Source organism: Euleptes europaea, chromosome 19, assembly GCF_029931775.1.
Source record: "Euleptes europaea isolate rEulEur1 chromosome 19, rEulEur1.hap1, whole genome shotgun sequence".
NCBI classification, from domain to species: domain Eukaryota; kingdom Metazoa; phylum Chordata; class Lepidosauria; order Squamata; family Sphaerodactylidae; genus Euleptes; species Euleptes europaea.
The window spans coordinates 30,721,154-30,737,734 of NC_079330.1; the positions used below are offsets into that span (position 1 = coordinate 30,721,154).

Sequence of the window (16,581 nt, forward strand, 5' to 3'; positions counted from 1 at the left end):
GTTTTTTCTCTTTCCTAGTGTATTTTTTAAATTACCGCTCTTCTCCCCCTTGCACTCGGGCTTACTCTGAGTGTGGCTCCGCCACCTCCATTAGTCATTTCTGTGAATGGGGAACACAAACTTTTTCAGAAAGCTGGAGGTGATTTTTTTTTAGAGCTGTCTGTGTTCGTGGTAGATACATCCCCCTCCCCACCACCTTCCTGTCATGGTTTTGGGTGAAACTTGTTTATTCATTCCATAGAAACTGGTCTGCTGAAGATCCCCTGCATATCCTACTGGATTCTGAAACTTTTTCAAGGTTGGCCAGCCCGCTCAGCAGAGCTGGTGCCAGTTTTTTGGGAAAGGGAGCATGCACAACGCCCTCCACTGACCCTTCCCCCTAAGCCTCACCTTCTTCCACTCTGCTTGCCTAACTTCTAGTGATTTCCTTAAAAAAAAAAAAAAAAAGCACCTCCCCTCCAAGCCTTGGCAAAGTTGGAGACACAGAACAAATGTTGCTTTGGGAGAATCTTGTTTTTTATGAAAGAGCCGAAATGGTCAATTTTGCTTCAACTGATACGACTGCTGTAAAGCTGAGGAAGCGTTAAAAGATTTGTGGGTTTGGATGGGTTTCCTTTCATTTCATGGCTCAAAATGTCTAGTATTTTAAAAAGGGGAAAGTAGGAAGGAAATGTCAAATGCTGGCCAAACTCTTCAGGGCTTCAAAGGTCTTTAAAAACAAACAAACTGGCAGAGATTTGGGGATGTCAGAAGGTGCCAACTATGGGGAACAGATCTAATTACTGCAGAAGGTTCACCAGTCAACTGAGGCTCCAAGATCAAATCTCATATGGGACACAAACAAGCCGGTTCCTTTATTTAAAACAGAATCTGCCAGTTTCCATAATAAATCTGAAACTGGTTTAGCTGACAAGGGCTGTTACCGCACTAGGTATTCCCAGCGATGTATCAAGAGTTTGGAAATGTTATAAAAAACATCGCTTTAAAGGGGTTTTTGGATGCCACGGCTAAAAAATGGTTGGAAGACGTCTTCACAGCTAAAGGGGCCAAACAAAGTGCGAACAGTATTTTTTATAACAGTTTCAAACTCTTGATACATGGCTGGGAATACCTAGTGCGGTAACAGCCAAGGCTTCTCTTCGAGTCTGTGGGAGATAATGAGCTGTTCTTGTCTAGAGACAATCTCCTTGGCCTCTTCAGAGACTTGTGATATCTTAACTGGATTGAAACTGAATTACACACTATGCATGTGAATTTACCCGCTCGCTCTGGTCGTCTTTGGATGCCCTGCTTTGGTTGCCACCACCATCGGAGGCTAGATGGGTAACAAGGGCATTCTTGGTTGTGCCACCAAAACGTTGGAACTCCCACCCCCGGGAGATTCACCTGCCTCCCTGTATTGGTGTCTTCTGCCAGTGGGTGAAGACTTTTTTGTTTTGTCATGCCAATGACGAATTGGGGTGTGCCAATTATGAGAGCCTCCATGGTCATGTGGAGGAGCAGGGAGTCAAAACCGGTTCTCCAGATTAGACTCCGCCACTCTTAACCACTACACCATGCTGGCTCTCAAGAATATATCCACAGCAGGATTAGAAGAAACATTTATATTGACTTTTAAACCTTGCTCAGTACCTGTGTAAATAGAATGTGTGTGTGTGTGCTTTTAATCATTTTATTAAACTCTTGTACATTCAGAATTCAGGAAGTCTGATCTCTGTACCCACACCACACCGAAGTTCCATCATGGTTACCAAAGAGAAGCAAGGAGAGGGGGTGGCTATAGGTCCCTGGAGGGCGCAAAGGGTGGTTTGTTCCCCACAGTAGCTGGAGAGAGCGAAGTGAGAGACGCTGTAAAGAGACGAAGCCTTAAAGTGGCAATGAATTCTAAGGGCACTGATGTTCCAATCCATTGGTAAGAGATACTCTAGAAATTAGATGGTGGCAGTGGTGAGAAAGAGAGGGGGGGAGAGAGAGGAGGAGTTTACTCAGAAGTATAGGAAAGCAGCAGAGGTGTCAGGTGGAAACCCAGGACTGCCACGGAACTTTCCAGTCTCCCAAGTAACCAGGAACAGAGGCTTGCAGGACCTGTTTGGTTTGGCTGGAATTAGAGAAATGTTTAGCCTGAGGCTGGACAACACCCCCGTCCTTTCTGCAAAACAAACTAATGCGCTCCAATGAAAATTTATTCTTAGAACTTAAAATTGCACTCAACTCAGGGCTACTGCAGAAAAAGGCATCCTCTTATCAAGTTGTCACCTGTTAATATTTAAGCACACTTATACACGCTGTGATGTTATCGTATTATCTTGCCCCCTATTATTATTTGCTACCAGTGGGGCATGGGAGAGGGGGAGGAATCCACAATGTGATCATTTTATGACAGGGAATTCTGCCTAATGGGGGAGAGGGGAGAACCCAACCCTAGGCTACGGTTTTCAGTGGCAGTCTGTTGTTGCCGTAAGGTCAATTTGTGCTCCTGGGGTCAATGCTATGCCCTTTCCAAGTCCCTCATTAAAAAAAATCAGAAATTTGCTATACTGAGACACAAAAGGAGGTTCTTTCACCATAGACATTTATTCAAGATAGCATGCATTTTGGGATAGAGATCAGTTCCAAATGCACATTTTGTGACGACTTAGAAATTAAGGATATTTCCAAAATACATGGAACCATCAAAAATCATTCTTCCCAAGGCTGAAAAAGAAACAACAGTCGCCTGTAATACTCTTGACATCGACCAAATATCTGCGGGGAACACGGAGGACGGAGAACCATGATCAATGAGGTTGCAAACAAACCATTGTCCAGTTTAGAGATAATGCTTGAAATTTTACCCCACAAAGTTGCTTGTCTATGTTTGGGATTTTCCCTCCTCAAAGAGTTACATGCTGATGGCCTCTGCTTCTAGGCCTAGTTCTCCAAAAACATTATGCACGCCCCCAAATACGGGTAGCAGCTCTAAGTGGTACAAAATCTTTAGCAACTATATTCAGGTTTTGACAACAAGTCTCTGCTCACTGTGGGGGAAAAGCAGGTTATGGTTAAGAGAGCAAAAAACTGTTTAAAATACTTCCTTAAAACAGACTTTTCTAATTGTTTCAGGGATGGAAAAGAAAGCAAGAGAACCATTAGGAGCAAAGAGGAATAGACTCCTTATTAATATTGCACGGTACAGCAAATTTGGTATTTTGTTCGCACAGTTCTGGAAGGGTGTTTCTGAGGGTAACAAGAGCCATCCAATGCTGGAGCCAACCTTGGGTTGAAATGCAGATCAAGAGATTCTGCGGATCAGTGGGTTGTTGGCCAATCTGATTTTTTTCCTTCTCCTGGACTGGTGGGACCTGTTTACGGGAAGCCCGTAGGAAACAGACTTAATGGCTGGCTCTCGTTAGTCGGAAGAGGTGATCGGTAGCCCTCGAAGGTGCGTGGAATGCTTCCGCTGGTGGAGCCAGAGCTGTTACTGAGAGTCTCTATGCTTCCTTCGCGCTGCAGCTCTGCAGTGGAAACAGAAAGGACCCCCCTGCCCAGTTAATGTCTCAGGCCCAAAAGAAAAAGGAGGGTTCGTGTAGAAATAGGCTCCAATTACATTTGCCGGGGTTAGAGAAGGAACGGGCTGGGAAGTGAAAATGGGCCTGGAATGGGGTTGCCAACCTCCAGGTGGCGGCTGGAGACCTCCCGCTATTACAATTGATCTCCAAGTGACAGAGATCAGTTCACCTGGAGAAAATTGCCGCTTTGGAAGGTGGCATTGAAATCCCTCCCCTCTACAAACCCTGCCCTCCTCAGGCTCCAACACTAAAATCTCCAGGTATTCCCCAACCCGGAGGTGGCAACCCCAGCCTGGAACAAGCCTAGCTAAGCAGCCCTTGTGTTGCTCCAAGCCAGACTTTCAGGGGCTACTGACCTCAGTTGCCCTGACAGCAGACCCTTTGCCCCATCCCACAAAATGGCAGCAGTACAGTACAGGGCAACAATGAAGGCGAGGGGTCTGGAGACCAAGTCCTAGGAGGAAAGGTTGAAGGAGCTGGGTATGTTTAGCCTGAAGAGGAGAAGACTGAGAGGGAAGATGAGAACCAGCTTCAAGTACTTGAAGGGCTGTCGTAGAGAGGATGGTGCCGAGTTGTTTTCTGTTGCTCCAGAAGGTCGGACCAGAACCAACGGGTTGAAATTAATTCAAAAGAGTTTCCATCTAGACATTAGGAAGAAATTTCTAACAGAGCGGTTCCTCAGTGGAACAGGCTTCCTCGGGAGGCGGTAAGCTCTTCTTCCCTGGAGGTTTTTAAGCAGAGGCTAGATGGCCATCTGTCAGTAATGCTGATTCTTTGACCTTAGGCAGATCATGAGAGGGAGGGCACCTTGGCCATCTTCTGGGCATGGAGTAGGGGTCACTGGGGGTGTGTGGGGGGGAGGTAGTTGTGAAATTCCTGCATTGTGCAGGGGGTTGGACTAGATGACCCTGGTGATCCCTTCCAACTCTGTGATTCTACAGGAGGAGACCATTGGTGAGCGGACACTGATTGCCAGTGAAAGGTTGGAGCCAACTGGCCCCCATGGAGTTGCCAGAGTGGCTGGTCCTGGCCATCAAGTTCCCTCTAGGTGAGGTTGCCAGGTCCCCCCCTCAGCTCTGGCGGGAGGTGTTTGGGGCGGAGCTGAGGCAGGGATTGTGTGCACATGGCTGCACTGACATGATCGCATCACTTCCGGTTTACACTTGGAAGTGACACAATTGTGCCGGCACAGCCACATGCACACGTGATCCCCCTTCCAAGCAGGGCACTGGATTGGTGGGTAATTGCCTGCCCATCTAAGTGACCTGGCAACCCAAGGATAGTGGCCCACCAGGAAATTTCTCTGTAGGTAAAAGGGCCAGTCCTCCCTTGGGTTAGAGGTCAATGTATCTAGTCAAAAGTTCTGTAAGATTCAACCCAAAGTCTGTATCCTCAAATCCCATCTTCTAAGCTGTTTGTAGGCTACATCCATACAAAACACATCCATCCCTAAACAGAAGAACTCACACTTGCTGAAATCCAAGCTCTGAAATGGAAAGAAAGTCTTGTTGGCAAGGGCTTAATAATCATTCAGGTTAAAGTAGAAGAAATGAAGGCTGGTTGTTGATGTGCTTGTCAGTCATCTGAGTACAGTTGCCATTGCTGAGCGTGCAACACCTGCCATGGCTTCCCGTGCATTTAACAGGCCTCCTTGTGGTGGCTTCCTCGGGCCGCAGCAAACAGAGGGGTCAACCTGCTCACCCTGAAGATATTTGAAATGCTGCATTTTTGTGTTCTCTCCACATAGAGTTGAAACAGGATGCAGGACTAGATGAACACATGAAGCTGCCTTATACTGAATCAGACCCTTGGTCCATCAAAGTCAGTATTGTCTACTCAGACTGGGAGCGGCTCTCCAGGGTCTCGGGCAGGGGTCTTTCACATCATCTCTTTGCCTAGCCCCTTTAACTAAAGATGCCGGGGGTTGAACCTGGGACCTTCTGCATGCCAAGCGGATGCTCTATCCCTGAGCCATGGCCCCTCCCCCATGGACCATCTGTTCGATCCCGCAGTTTCTTTTATACTAAGTGTAACCACTACATTCAGGGGCAGAATCCTCCGAGTCTTGGTGCTAGGGGGCTAAAGCAGGGTGAGGCTGTACTAGGGATGCCAGCCTCCAGGTGGGACCTGGGGATCCTCCAGAATTACAGCTCACCTCAGGCTACAGAGATCGGTTCCCCTGGAAAAAATGGATGCTTTGGAGGGCGGACTCTGCGGCATTGTACCCAACTGAGGTCCCTTTCCAGCCCAGGCTCCACCCCCAAATCTTAAGGAGTTTCCCAACATGGATCTGGCAAGTCCATCTCCACCCAACACCAGTGCCCAGGGAGCACCTGGCAACCCTAAGCTGTACATTCCCTGCTTGTTCACTGTGAAACGGGGTGCTGGATGGAGAACTGGTCTGATCCAGAATGGTTGCCCTTCAGTTCTTATAAGCAGGGCCAAGTCCATTTTGGGGGAGTCCTGGGCAGAAAGTGACCAGGGCCCCCCATCTACTCACCACCAGGGCCCCCTCATGCCTTCCTTTACACCCCCACACCTGCATGCCCCTTACCTGCCTGAGCATCCTTCTCCTGCATGCAAGCCCTCCCACCACCCATGCTCAGCTAGGGTTGCCAGGTCCCTCTTTGCCACTGTCGGGAGGTTTTTGGGGCAGAGTCTGAAAAAGGCAGGATTTGGGGAGGGGAAGGACTTCAATGCCATAGAGTCCAATTGCCACAGCGGCCATTTTCTCCAGGGGAACGGATCTCTATCGGCAGGAGATCAGTTGTAATAGCAGGAGATCTCCAGCTAGAACCTGGAGCTTGGTAACCGTATGCTCAGCTGCTGCTCCACCTACACGTCCTTCCCCCAATGGCACTGGCCAGTAGGTGCAGCCGGGAGTGAGGCTGCCACGGCCAGCAGGAGTGCCACGACTGTGCCCACTTACATGCCCTTCCTTAATGCCCCTGGGCAATTGGGAGCAGTTGAGTACAGACAGGTGGAAGGGGAGGTGTGTGGGGAGGATCAGCAGCAGTGGCCCCCCCAGAAGTCCTGGGCCCTGGCACTGCCCCACCTCAGGGTATGCTGATGGCCTTGCCTATAAGCCATGGGCCTTGGGATCTCTTTTCTTCCCTGCAGATCCCAATAGCAGCTGATCATTCACCCAACTCACTGATCCTCTTCATATGATAGGAAAGAAGGCGTCTTTACCTCCGTCTTTACTACAGGCTTCTGAAAACATGTGATTCCACCCATCCCACCCATTCTTCAACCCAACAGGGCTATAAAGACTTCAGGGGTCAGGCTAGAATTTTGCCCTTGCTGAGGATTATGGTCATCCTCTGATTGAGGTGGTCAGTCCAATCTTTATTGTTACCATCAAAGACCAGCATATATACAAATTACAATCAATTGTTATAACAAGAGAAAAACTGTATAAAATCAAAAACTAAAAACCCTGATCGAATAAACAAGCTAAGAATAACTATATAGCTGTCACAAGTGAATTATGCGAACCTCAGCTACAATATAAGTTAGTACTGTGTAAATAAGACCATCCTTACTCGTGAGCGCGTTTCTCTTCTTAACGGCTAAGAAGCAGAATTTTGCCATTGCATGGGATACACATGAACACACGAACACATGAAGCTGCCTTATACTGAATCAGACCCTTGGTCTATCGAAGTCACTATTGTCTACTCAGACTGGCAGCAGCTCTCCAGGGTCTCAGACAGAGGTCTTTCATATCACCTACTTGCCTGGTCCCTTTAACTGGAGATGCTGGGGATTGAACCTGGGACCTTCTGCATGCCAAGCAGATGCTCTACCACTGAGCCATGGCAGCCTCCCTGTTCTCAAGCAATAGTTTGACCATGGCTAACTTCATACACCCCAGAAAAAAGTTCACATGCTTAAAACAAGAAAGCAGAGGGGAAATAGTATTTGTTCTGACTTCACCACAGAATTCACAGGGCAGCGCTGTATGTGTGATTGATTTGACAGCATTGGCCGAACGGGGCAATACCGTTGCTCCATAGGCCAATGTTGAAACCTTCCATCTAAAACAGAAGAAGGCAGGGCATCAAAGCAGGCTCTGGGAAAAGCCCGTCTATATTTGGCGTGAGTAATATTAGATAAATGGGGGGGGGGTCCGTCCATGAGCAGTATCTCTTCTGAGTCTGGTAGGCAGCTCTCATAATGCAATTCTCCTCAACAGACAGAATTTCCCATCCCATAGACAACTAGCTGCCAAAGTTCTCACTCAGCCTTTCCCCTGCGATGCTAGTTTTCTACTTGCAAGGAATGTTTTTGTATGCAGGGATCTTTCACACATTTGCAAACCCTTTTCTCTACCAGATATCTGGGACCAAAAGGTAGGTAACATCAACAAAAAAAGTCAGTGCCTCCCTCCACCCCTCACCTAGAGTATTGTGTTCAGTTTTGGGCACCACAATTTCAGAAAGATGTAGACAAGCTGGAACGGGTCCAGAGGAGAGCAACAAAGATGGTGAGGGGTCTGGAGACCAAGTCCTATGAGGAAAGGTTGAAGGAGCTGGGTATGTTTAGCCTGAAGAGGAGAAGACTGAGAGGGGATATGAGAACCATCTTCAAGTACTTGAAGGGCTGTCATATAGAGGAGGGTGCCGAGTTGTTTTCTGTTGCTCAAGACGGTCGGACCAGAACCAACGGGTTGAAATTAAATCAAAAGTTTTTCCATCTAGACATTAGGAAGAAATTTCTAACAGAGCGGTTCCTCAGCGTCACAGGCTTCCTTGGGAGGTGGTAAGTGCTCCTTCCTTGGAGGTTTTTAAGAAGACTAGATGGCCATGTGTCAGCAATGCTGATTCTATGACCTTAGGCAGTTCATGAGAGGCAGGGCATCTTGACCATTTTCTGGGCATGGAGTAGGGGTCACTGGGTGTGTGGGGGGGAGGTAGTTGTAAAATTCCTGCACTGGGCAGGGGGTTGGACTAGATGACTCTGGTGGTCCCTTCAAACTCTATGATTCTATGATATAGCCCACATACCCTGCTGGGGTGGGAGGAAATATGTGCAGATGGGGCTGCTAACTCTCAGGGAAGTCTGCACACCCCCTACTGATCTTCTTTCAAGGAAATGCCCTGAGAAGTATCCGAGGTACTGTCACGGTTGCCTGGAAAACTAATCTATGGGAACTCAGTCGACCTCTAAGTGGAGGCGAACTTGATTTTCCTCCCATGAGTTCAGGAAGTAAAAAAACCCTCAGCAATTTAACTCTGAAACGAGCGGCATATCCCGCACTAATGCTGGCCTTATCCTGTCTGATTTGTGTCCTTTTATCTCCCCCTCGTCCACAGCTGGCTTCAGTTAAGCATCGCACATCACTCGACCAGTTGCCGTCAGCAGGAAGCCCCACCCAAGCATCACTGTGACTTCGGAACTCCTTCCGAAATTACCCATCTCTTTCTTTCTTTCTCCATTGATTTTTCAATGTGGTATTTCCACTTTAAAAAAGAAACAGGTTTACATTTTTGGGGGGTGGGTGGGAATGCTGTTGATTCAAGAAGATCAACAAAGATGAGGTTGCCAGGGGGGTAAAGAGAGCTCTGGCCTGTAGAGATTTCAGCAGAGGCTTGGTGGCGTAACCCTGGTGCTCTCTCTAATCCTTGTTTGCAAGGTCAGAGCAGACAAGCTCGAGAGAGACCTGTCAGGGGATCTTCCCCAAATCTTTAATAAGAACATTTGGGATCCCCGGGACCCTGACTCACAGGGGGCTACACCGAGAAGAGAGACAGTCGAGGTAATCCTTCCAGCCCAGAATGTTTTTGTCTACTAGGGTTGCCAACCCTAGCAACCCATTCTTTGTGGGAGCTATAAAATCAAAACTAAAAATTAAAAACCAAATAAAAATTAATACCAAAAATTTTGGATTGAACTTAAAGAACCTCCTGGAAAGATTACAAACTTATGGGCTTTAACCTCTAACATTGAGGCTGATGAAGCCAAGCGTATGGTGAAAGCGCTACGAGTATCCGGAATAGCGTTTCCTCCCTCTTCTTTCACTGGTTTACAAGCATTATTGGAGCAGTGAATTTGATTCTTCAGACGCTGGCTTACAGAGTTTCCATTTGAATTGGACCTTTTTAGATCTCGTTCGAGACAGCCATTGTGCCTTATACATAGAATCGGTCATATTGTTGACTGCTGCTGTATAAATTTGTATATATAATTTTTGTAAGCACTTGTATTGTTAAGCACTGTATGTTGTCATGTTGCACCTTGTAGTAAATTGAATAGATGTATTTGATATAGTTAAGCCTGCACTGTTTCTTTATTATCATCATCATCAACCTCCAGGTACCAGCTATTACGACTGCTATTACGACTGCTCTCCAGCTGATAGAGATCAGTTCACCTGGAGAAAATGGCTGCTTTGGCAGTTGGACTCTATGGCATTGAAGTCCCTCCCCTTCCCAAACCCTGCCCTCCTCAGGTTCCGCCCCAAAAACCTCCCACTGGTGGCAAAGGGCAGGCCTTGCCAAAAACCCTGGGCTATGGCAGATGCCCCACCTCAGGGTATGCTAATGCTGGCCCTATCTCTATGTAGTTTGAACTCAAATAAACAACAGGGTTTTTTGGGGGGGGGGGATCAGAGAAATTTATGAGCCTGAAGACCACACAGAGAACCTTTACTTGCAAATCCACCAGTCTCTGTCTCGGTTCAGTAGCATCTGCCTGGCTTGCCAGAGAGATGCTGAGCTTATAACCTCCTTTGACCTATCTCCTTGCATGTTTTTTTTTAGGCAGCAAGATTTTTAGGACTATTTTTGGACCAAGTAGATCAATACTCAGAGCTGTTAGTAACCATTATGGAACCCCATGGCAAAGCATGCGGGCTTGAGAAAGCGCAGCTTGGGAGCAGGGGCTGCCACCCCTGCTTCCGAAGCAAGAATGATTAAGAATCACACCACGAGCGCACCGACTCAGAGTCTCCCACGCCAGGTAGCCTGTTTTGAGCAGTTGGCACCGTCTCCATTTTGAAAGCAGGCACTAGACCTGGTGTTACGCCCAGCTCGGCCCAGGAAAACATCCCTTGTCGATGTTTCCAGGTAATCCTCAGGGAAAGAAGTATACAGCCATAGATACAGTAAAAGAGAAGTTTCAAAGGGTAGTCGTGTTGGTCTGCAATTGAACAGCTAGGTTGGAGTCCAGTAGCATCTCAGAGACGAAGAAGATTTTCAGGGTATGAACTTTTGAGAGTAAAAGGGTTGCCAACCTCCAGGTGGTAGCTGGAGATCTCCTGAGATTACAACTGATCTCCAGGCAACAGAGATCAGTTCACTTAGAGAAAATGGCCACTTTGGCAATTGGACTCTATGGCATTATACCCTACTGAAGTCCCTCCCCTCCCCAAACCCTGCCCTCCTCAGTCTCCACCCCCAACATCTCCATGTATTTCCCAACCCGGAGCTGGCAACTGTATATCTGACGAAGGAAGCGTTGACTCTCAAAAGCTAACCCCCTGAAAATCTTGTTGTTCTCTAAGGCGCTACTGGACTTGAATCTAGCAAAAGAGGAATGACAGATTTTAGGAAGCTGTGAAATTCCCCCAAGATCCGTAGCCTGTCTTATTGAAACTTATTTTGGTTTCCTTCCAAATTCCTCAAGTGCTCCCTGAGGAAGAACCTCGGAGTTTGCTTTGAATTTTGCTTTTGGCAAAATTATCGAACCCCCACCCCCCGCTCTCTGTCTCCATCTAATTCTCCCAACTAAGGATGAGGACCGATTACTTAGGGTAACAAATTAGGCTGAGAAAGAGTGACTGGCCCCAAGTCACCCAGCCATGCTGTGGAAGCTCATATGAACATATGAAGCTGCCTTATACTGAACCAGACCCTTGGTCCATCAAAGTTAGTATTGTTTACTCAGACCGGCAGCGGCTCTCCAGGGTCTCAGGCAGGGGTCTTTCACATCACCCACTTGCCTGGTCCCTTTAACTGGAGATGCCGGGGATTGAACCCAGGACCTTCTGCATCCCAAGCAGATGCTCTACCACTGAGCAACAGTCCCTCCCCGTGGCAGAGTGGGAATTTGAACTGGTGTTTCCCAGATCCTAGTCAGACACACAAATCACTACACCAGCCTGGCCGTCATGCTCCACTTGCAGTCTGAATTGGTATAGTCTAGTGAACTACCAAATTTCCCGGCACAAGCAGGCCTGATCTGTGAGGTGTGTGCCATCCCCATGAGGGGTTTAGGGATGATGGTGAGCCCAGCCAATGAGTTGGCTTTCATTTGCATAACTCCGCCATTTTGCCTGTATAGCCCCATTCTGCACTCTGTACCTAAGTGACGCTAGAGTATGACAGAATGGCAGGAACCATCTAGACAGGTAGGTAGACAGATATCCCTAAGCATGCGGAGCTGGAAAAGAGCTGGAGATTTCTCCCCATGAAGCGCGAGATACCAACATGCCACACTGCATGTTGGACTTCGACCTGTGAACCAGGCAGACATGTGTCCTGGATCCGGTCTGGCCCTACACGCATGCGAGAAGTGGAGTGCCAAAAGACCCTAGAATCCTCAGAACCCGGAGGGAGAGATCTTGCGGATGAAAAGCCCCACAGTGTCATTCTGGGCATGGCAATCCCTACCTGTGTTTCTTCTGTGCTGCCTTTGAGAGGAGGGCAGCACTACTTACCTAAACCTTGATGGGGGCCTCAAATGCAAGAGGCAGGCGGGCTGGGGGTTTGTGCGGGAATTACCTTCTCGACCCACGGGGTGCTCCCACTCGCTTTGGGGAGAGGCGCTTGGGGGTCGCTGTGTTTGGAACCGACGGTGGCGGCGGTGCCTGTTCTGTGGATAAATAGAGGGCTGTGTTCATTTGGGGGGGGCAGAATTGAAGAAACAAAAAATGACTAAAAGAATCAGAAGCAGTTGCTCAGAAGATGGAAATCGTTACTGGTTTGAATAGATCTTGTCACTGACTTAGCATTTTGTTGTTCTTCCCAGGTGCTCTGGGTGATATTCAGGGGCCCCCTTCCCGGTTTTATCCGTACAACAATCCTGTGAGGTAGATTAAGCGGAGAAGCAGTGAATGGCCCAGGGAGGTTGACCAAGTGAGGAGCGGAACCTGTTTTCTTTTGATACAAAGCTGAATCAGTAGAATGAGGTGGGAGCATGGGAGATATTTGTGGTGAATAGTCCCCCACACAAGTTTTTTGGGAGGGGACTGGGCAAGATGCCCTCCAGCAATTCCCCTTGTATGCCTACGCAAGCTGTCCTGGAGAAGAGATGGGGATTTATGTAGCTCAGAAGGGTCCTCCCCACAATATTTCTTCCAAGGGCCACTCCCCCAGGGAAGCTGGAGGAAGCGGAGCACATTTCGGGGGGGATCCCCCAATCCTCGTGGGAGCAGTCAAGCCAAACATCTCTGGTTGGCCAGCTCTAACTCCTAGCCCCCACTTTCGCCAGCTATGTTATTTTTCCATTTGCAGGGAAGTTCTTTTTCTTATGCCGGGGAGCATTTCAAGATGGGCTCTCCCGGTCCTGCAACCAGAGCTCCTGCCACAAGACCGGAGAAGGTCTTTGGATGCAACATAAGCTGGGGTGGGGGGATATGAGTGGTTCACACTTCTGTTTCTCACCTTTTCCTTTTCATTTCCTGTCCTAAGGAGGCACACAGGCGAGGCACTCCTCGCCTATTTTAAGGGAAGCATGGAGAATACGAAGCAGAAATCGTGTTTCCTGTTGTCTTGTATTATGCCATGTCTGAAAACAACTATTAGGGCCTAATTCAGGAAAATAACAACAACTTAAGTGTTAACGTAGTGCTTCTAAACACTAGAAGCACTTCACAGACATTGGGGGTTACCGCACTTTGTATTCCCAGCGATGTAGTAAGAGTTTGAAAATGTTATTAAAAACATCGCTTTAAAAGGGTTTTTGGCTACCACGGCTTATAAATGGTTGGAAGACGCCTTCACAGCTAAAGGGGCCAAACAAAGTGGGAACAGTATTTTTTATAACGTTTTCAAACTCTTAATACATCGGTGGGAATACTCTGGGGGTTACCGCACTTGTATTCCCAGCAATGTATTAAGAGTTTGAAAACATTATAAAAAATACTGTTCGCACTTTCTATGTATTCCCACTGACGTATTAAGAGTTTGAAAACGTTATAAAAATACTGTTCGCACTTTGTTTCTTGTAGGTTATCCGGGCTGTGAGACCGTGGTCTTGGTATTTTCTTTCCTGACGTTTCGCCAGCAGCTGTGGCAGGCATCTTCAGAGGAGTAACACTGAAGGACCGTGTCTCTTCAGTGTCCTTCAGTGTTACTCCTCTGAAGATGCCTGCCACAGCTGCTGGCGAAACGTTAGGAAAGAAAATACCAAGACCACGGTCTCACAGCCCGGATAACCTACAAGAACCAATGAACTCTGACCGTGAAAGCCTTCGACAATATTTTGTCCGTACTTTGTTTGGCCCCTTTAGCTGTGAAGACGTCTTTCAACCATTTATAAGCCGTGGTATCCAAAAACCCTTTTAAAGCGATGTTTTTTACAACATTTTCAAACTCTTAATACATCGCTGGGAATACAAAGTGCGGTAACCCCCATAGAAAGTGCGAACAGTATTTTTTATAACGTTTTCAAACTCTTAATACATCGCTGGGAATACAAGTGCGGTAACCCCCACTATCTTGGTATAATAGTTACAAAGGCCTGACCTGGATGGCCCAGGCTAGCCCAGTCTCTTCAGATCTTGGAAGCTAAGCAGGGTGGGCCATGGTAGGTACTTGGATGGGAGACCACCAAGGAAGTCCCGACACAGAGGCAGGCCACCTCTGTTTGTTTCTTGCCTTGACAACCCTGCTGTCCATAAGTGGGCTGCGACCTGATGGCCTTTTCCACCACCAATTGTTACAACAGCCCTGTGAGGTAAGTCAGACTTACCATCACCATATTGTGGGGTGCGGGCATAAGGGTCAAGTGAGGGAAGGTCAGGAAGTGCCACATAAACCAGGGAGATCCTGCATTCAAATAAATACAACACTAATTCATCTGGTACTTTCTAACTATACTGAGGGAACAAGAAAAGAACACAGAGGGAGGAGTTTTGAAGCTGAGGCAGATCTGCTGCAGGAATGTAGATAGAGAAAGCAGGTCTGGTCAGAGGAACTGGGGAGTTCCTGGAAAGGAAGCACTCCCAAAATGGAGGCTGGTATGAGCCCTTCACACAGATTTCCTACAAGGATCTCTCTGGGCTGGGAAGTGCCATCTTATCTTGGAGACACATTCTCCCCACCATGAGTAGAGATGATCAACCATACATGAATGACAGTGGAAAGGGAGAATAACAGTGCTTGGGACAGGAAGGTGATGTTGTCTTTTCGCTTTAGGTTCAGAAACTGGAGATCTACCTCGTGAATTGACTTGTCGTTGAAGGAAACCAACACGGCTCAGACCTTCTGAGTCTAGAATCTTTGAGCAAGGTTAGGGGGCACATGGAACTCAACAACATAATTGTTCTTTGGATCTTGGCTCCTTAAGCACTGCTGGAACCACAGGTAGCTACGGTGGCTCAATCTCAAGGTTTGACTCTGAAATCTCAGGACTTAAGCCTTCTTCTCAGGGACTCCAGTGGAGGGGTGAAATTTCACAGTGAGCTACCAGAAGCAAGGGGCAGGCCATTGTCCAAGTGGACAACGTGGTTTTGAGTGTGTGAACTTTAACAGGCTCCACTCGTGCCATCTGAAAGAAACACGTTCTGCCTCAACCCACCAGATGGTTCTCCAGATTGTACACTGTCTGAGCCAGCATGGTGTAGTGGTTAAGTGCGGTAGACTCTAATCTAGAGAACTGGGTTTGATTTCCCACTCCTCCACATGAGCGGCAGACTCTAATCTGGTGAACCGGGTTGGTTTCCCCACTCCTTCACATGAAGCCAGCTGGGTGACCTTGGGCCAGTCACAGTTCTCTCTGAACTCTCTCAGCTCCACCTACCTCACAAGGTGTCTGTTGTTGGGATTGGAAGGGAAGGCAATTGTAAGATGGTTTGAGTCTCCTTAAAAGGTAGAGAAAACTGGGGTATAAAAACCAACTTCCTCTTGAGACTTGGCAATCCTATGGACAGCCCTATCTGAAACCCATCAGGTACAAATGTTACCCAGGCTAAGGTGTCTTCAACCAGTTGCTGGGTCTGGGGATGCAGCAGGCAGCTGTTACTCCTCTGTTGGCCAGACAAAGACAGAAAGCCAACTTCCTAATATTTATACCAGGCACCAACTATTCAAAAGCTTCACACTGTCTGCCAATAGGAGAGGCTGACGTTGTACTCCTTTAATTCCCTTCTGTGCATGAAGAGGTCTCTTGGACCTCAGCGGATGCTGTCCAGGGCATCGCCCCAACTCTTCCAATGACAAGTTCCCCCATCAAGGTCCCAGCCTCCCCATTTTCTGCTGAGGCCTGAGACTGAGCGTTCCCAACCGAATCTTCCGGCGTGACCCATTTGCAAAAACGTGGACAATCCATTTCTTCAACGAGAGGAAGCCGCTGGGCCAGAAAGCTCGAGAACAGCTGGGCAAGACAAATCGTCACTCCCCTTTCGATTTTATGGTCTTCGAGGCACAGGGAGGAAAGTCAGGCTGCATCCGTCGTCAGGGCCAAGTCAGGCCGTTTGTCTGATCAAGACGAAAGAAGAGCCCCAGGAGTTGTCAAAAGATGACAGGGAATTCTTGAAAGAGAGGAAGCCCCTGCCTGGCTGGCTAAACGTGAAACCATTTTTATACGGGACATTAATCCAGGGCCTGCTAGAAAATCTATATAGCCCTCTGTTGCCTGGAACACTCATAAATTATACTGTTTTTTTGCTCTGCGTATGCTTGCTGTCTCTCTCTCTGTGTCATGGCTCTCTCCAAACTGTGGAATCTCCTCTCTGGTGCATTATTCCTGCTAATGATTTTTCCTTTCCTTTATAGAAGGGGCCGTTAGGCAGAAGTTTCAAAATATCCTTCATGGGGAAAAGGGGGGTGGGGAGGGAGAGGGAAGGATTTGCTGCAAGGATGGATCC

The 16,581-nt window shown here is 47.8% G+C and overlaps 1 protein-coding gene and 1 non-coding gene across 2 annotated transcripts in view; both read right to left on the reverse strand.

Moving 5' to 3' along the window:
- Nucleotides 1-3,307: 3,307 nt before the first annotated feature.
- The window catches only part of BCAS3 (BCAS3 microtubule associated cell migration factor), a 698,169-nt gene continuing 684,895 nt past the window's right edge, over nt 3,308-16,581 (reverse strand). The window contains exon 25 of the mRNA XM_056864967.1: nt 3,308-3,494. Within this exon, the coding sequence (XP_056720945.1) occupies nt 3,346-3,494 (149 nt within the window). The 3' untranslated portion in view covers nt 3,308-3,345. The remainder of the gene's footprint in view (nt 3,495-16,581) is intronic.
- Nucleotides 11,508-11,582, reverse strand: TRNAP-GGG (transfer RNA proline (anticodon GGG)). Its single transcript has one exon. It is a non-coding gene; the product is annotated as a tRNA-Pro (tRNA).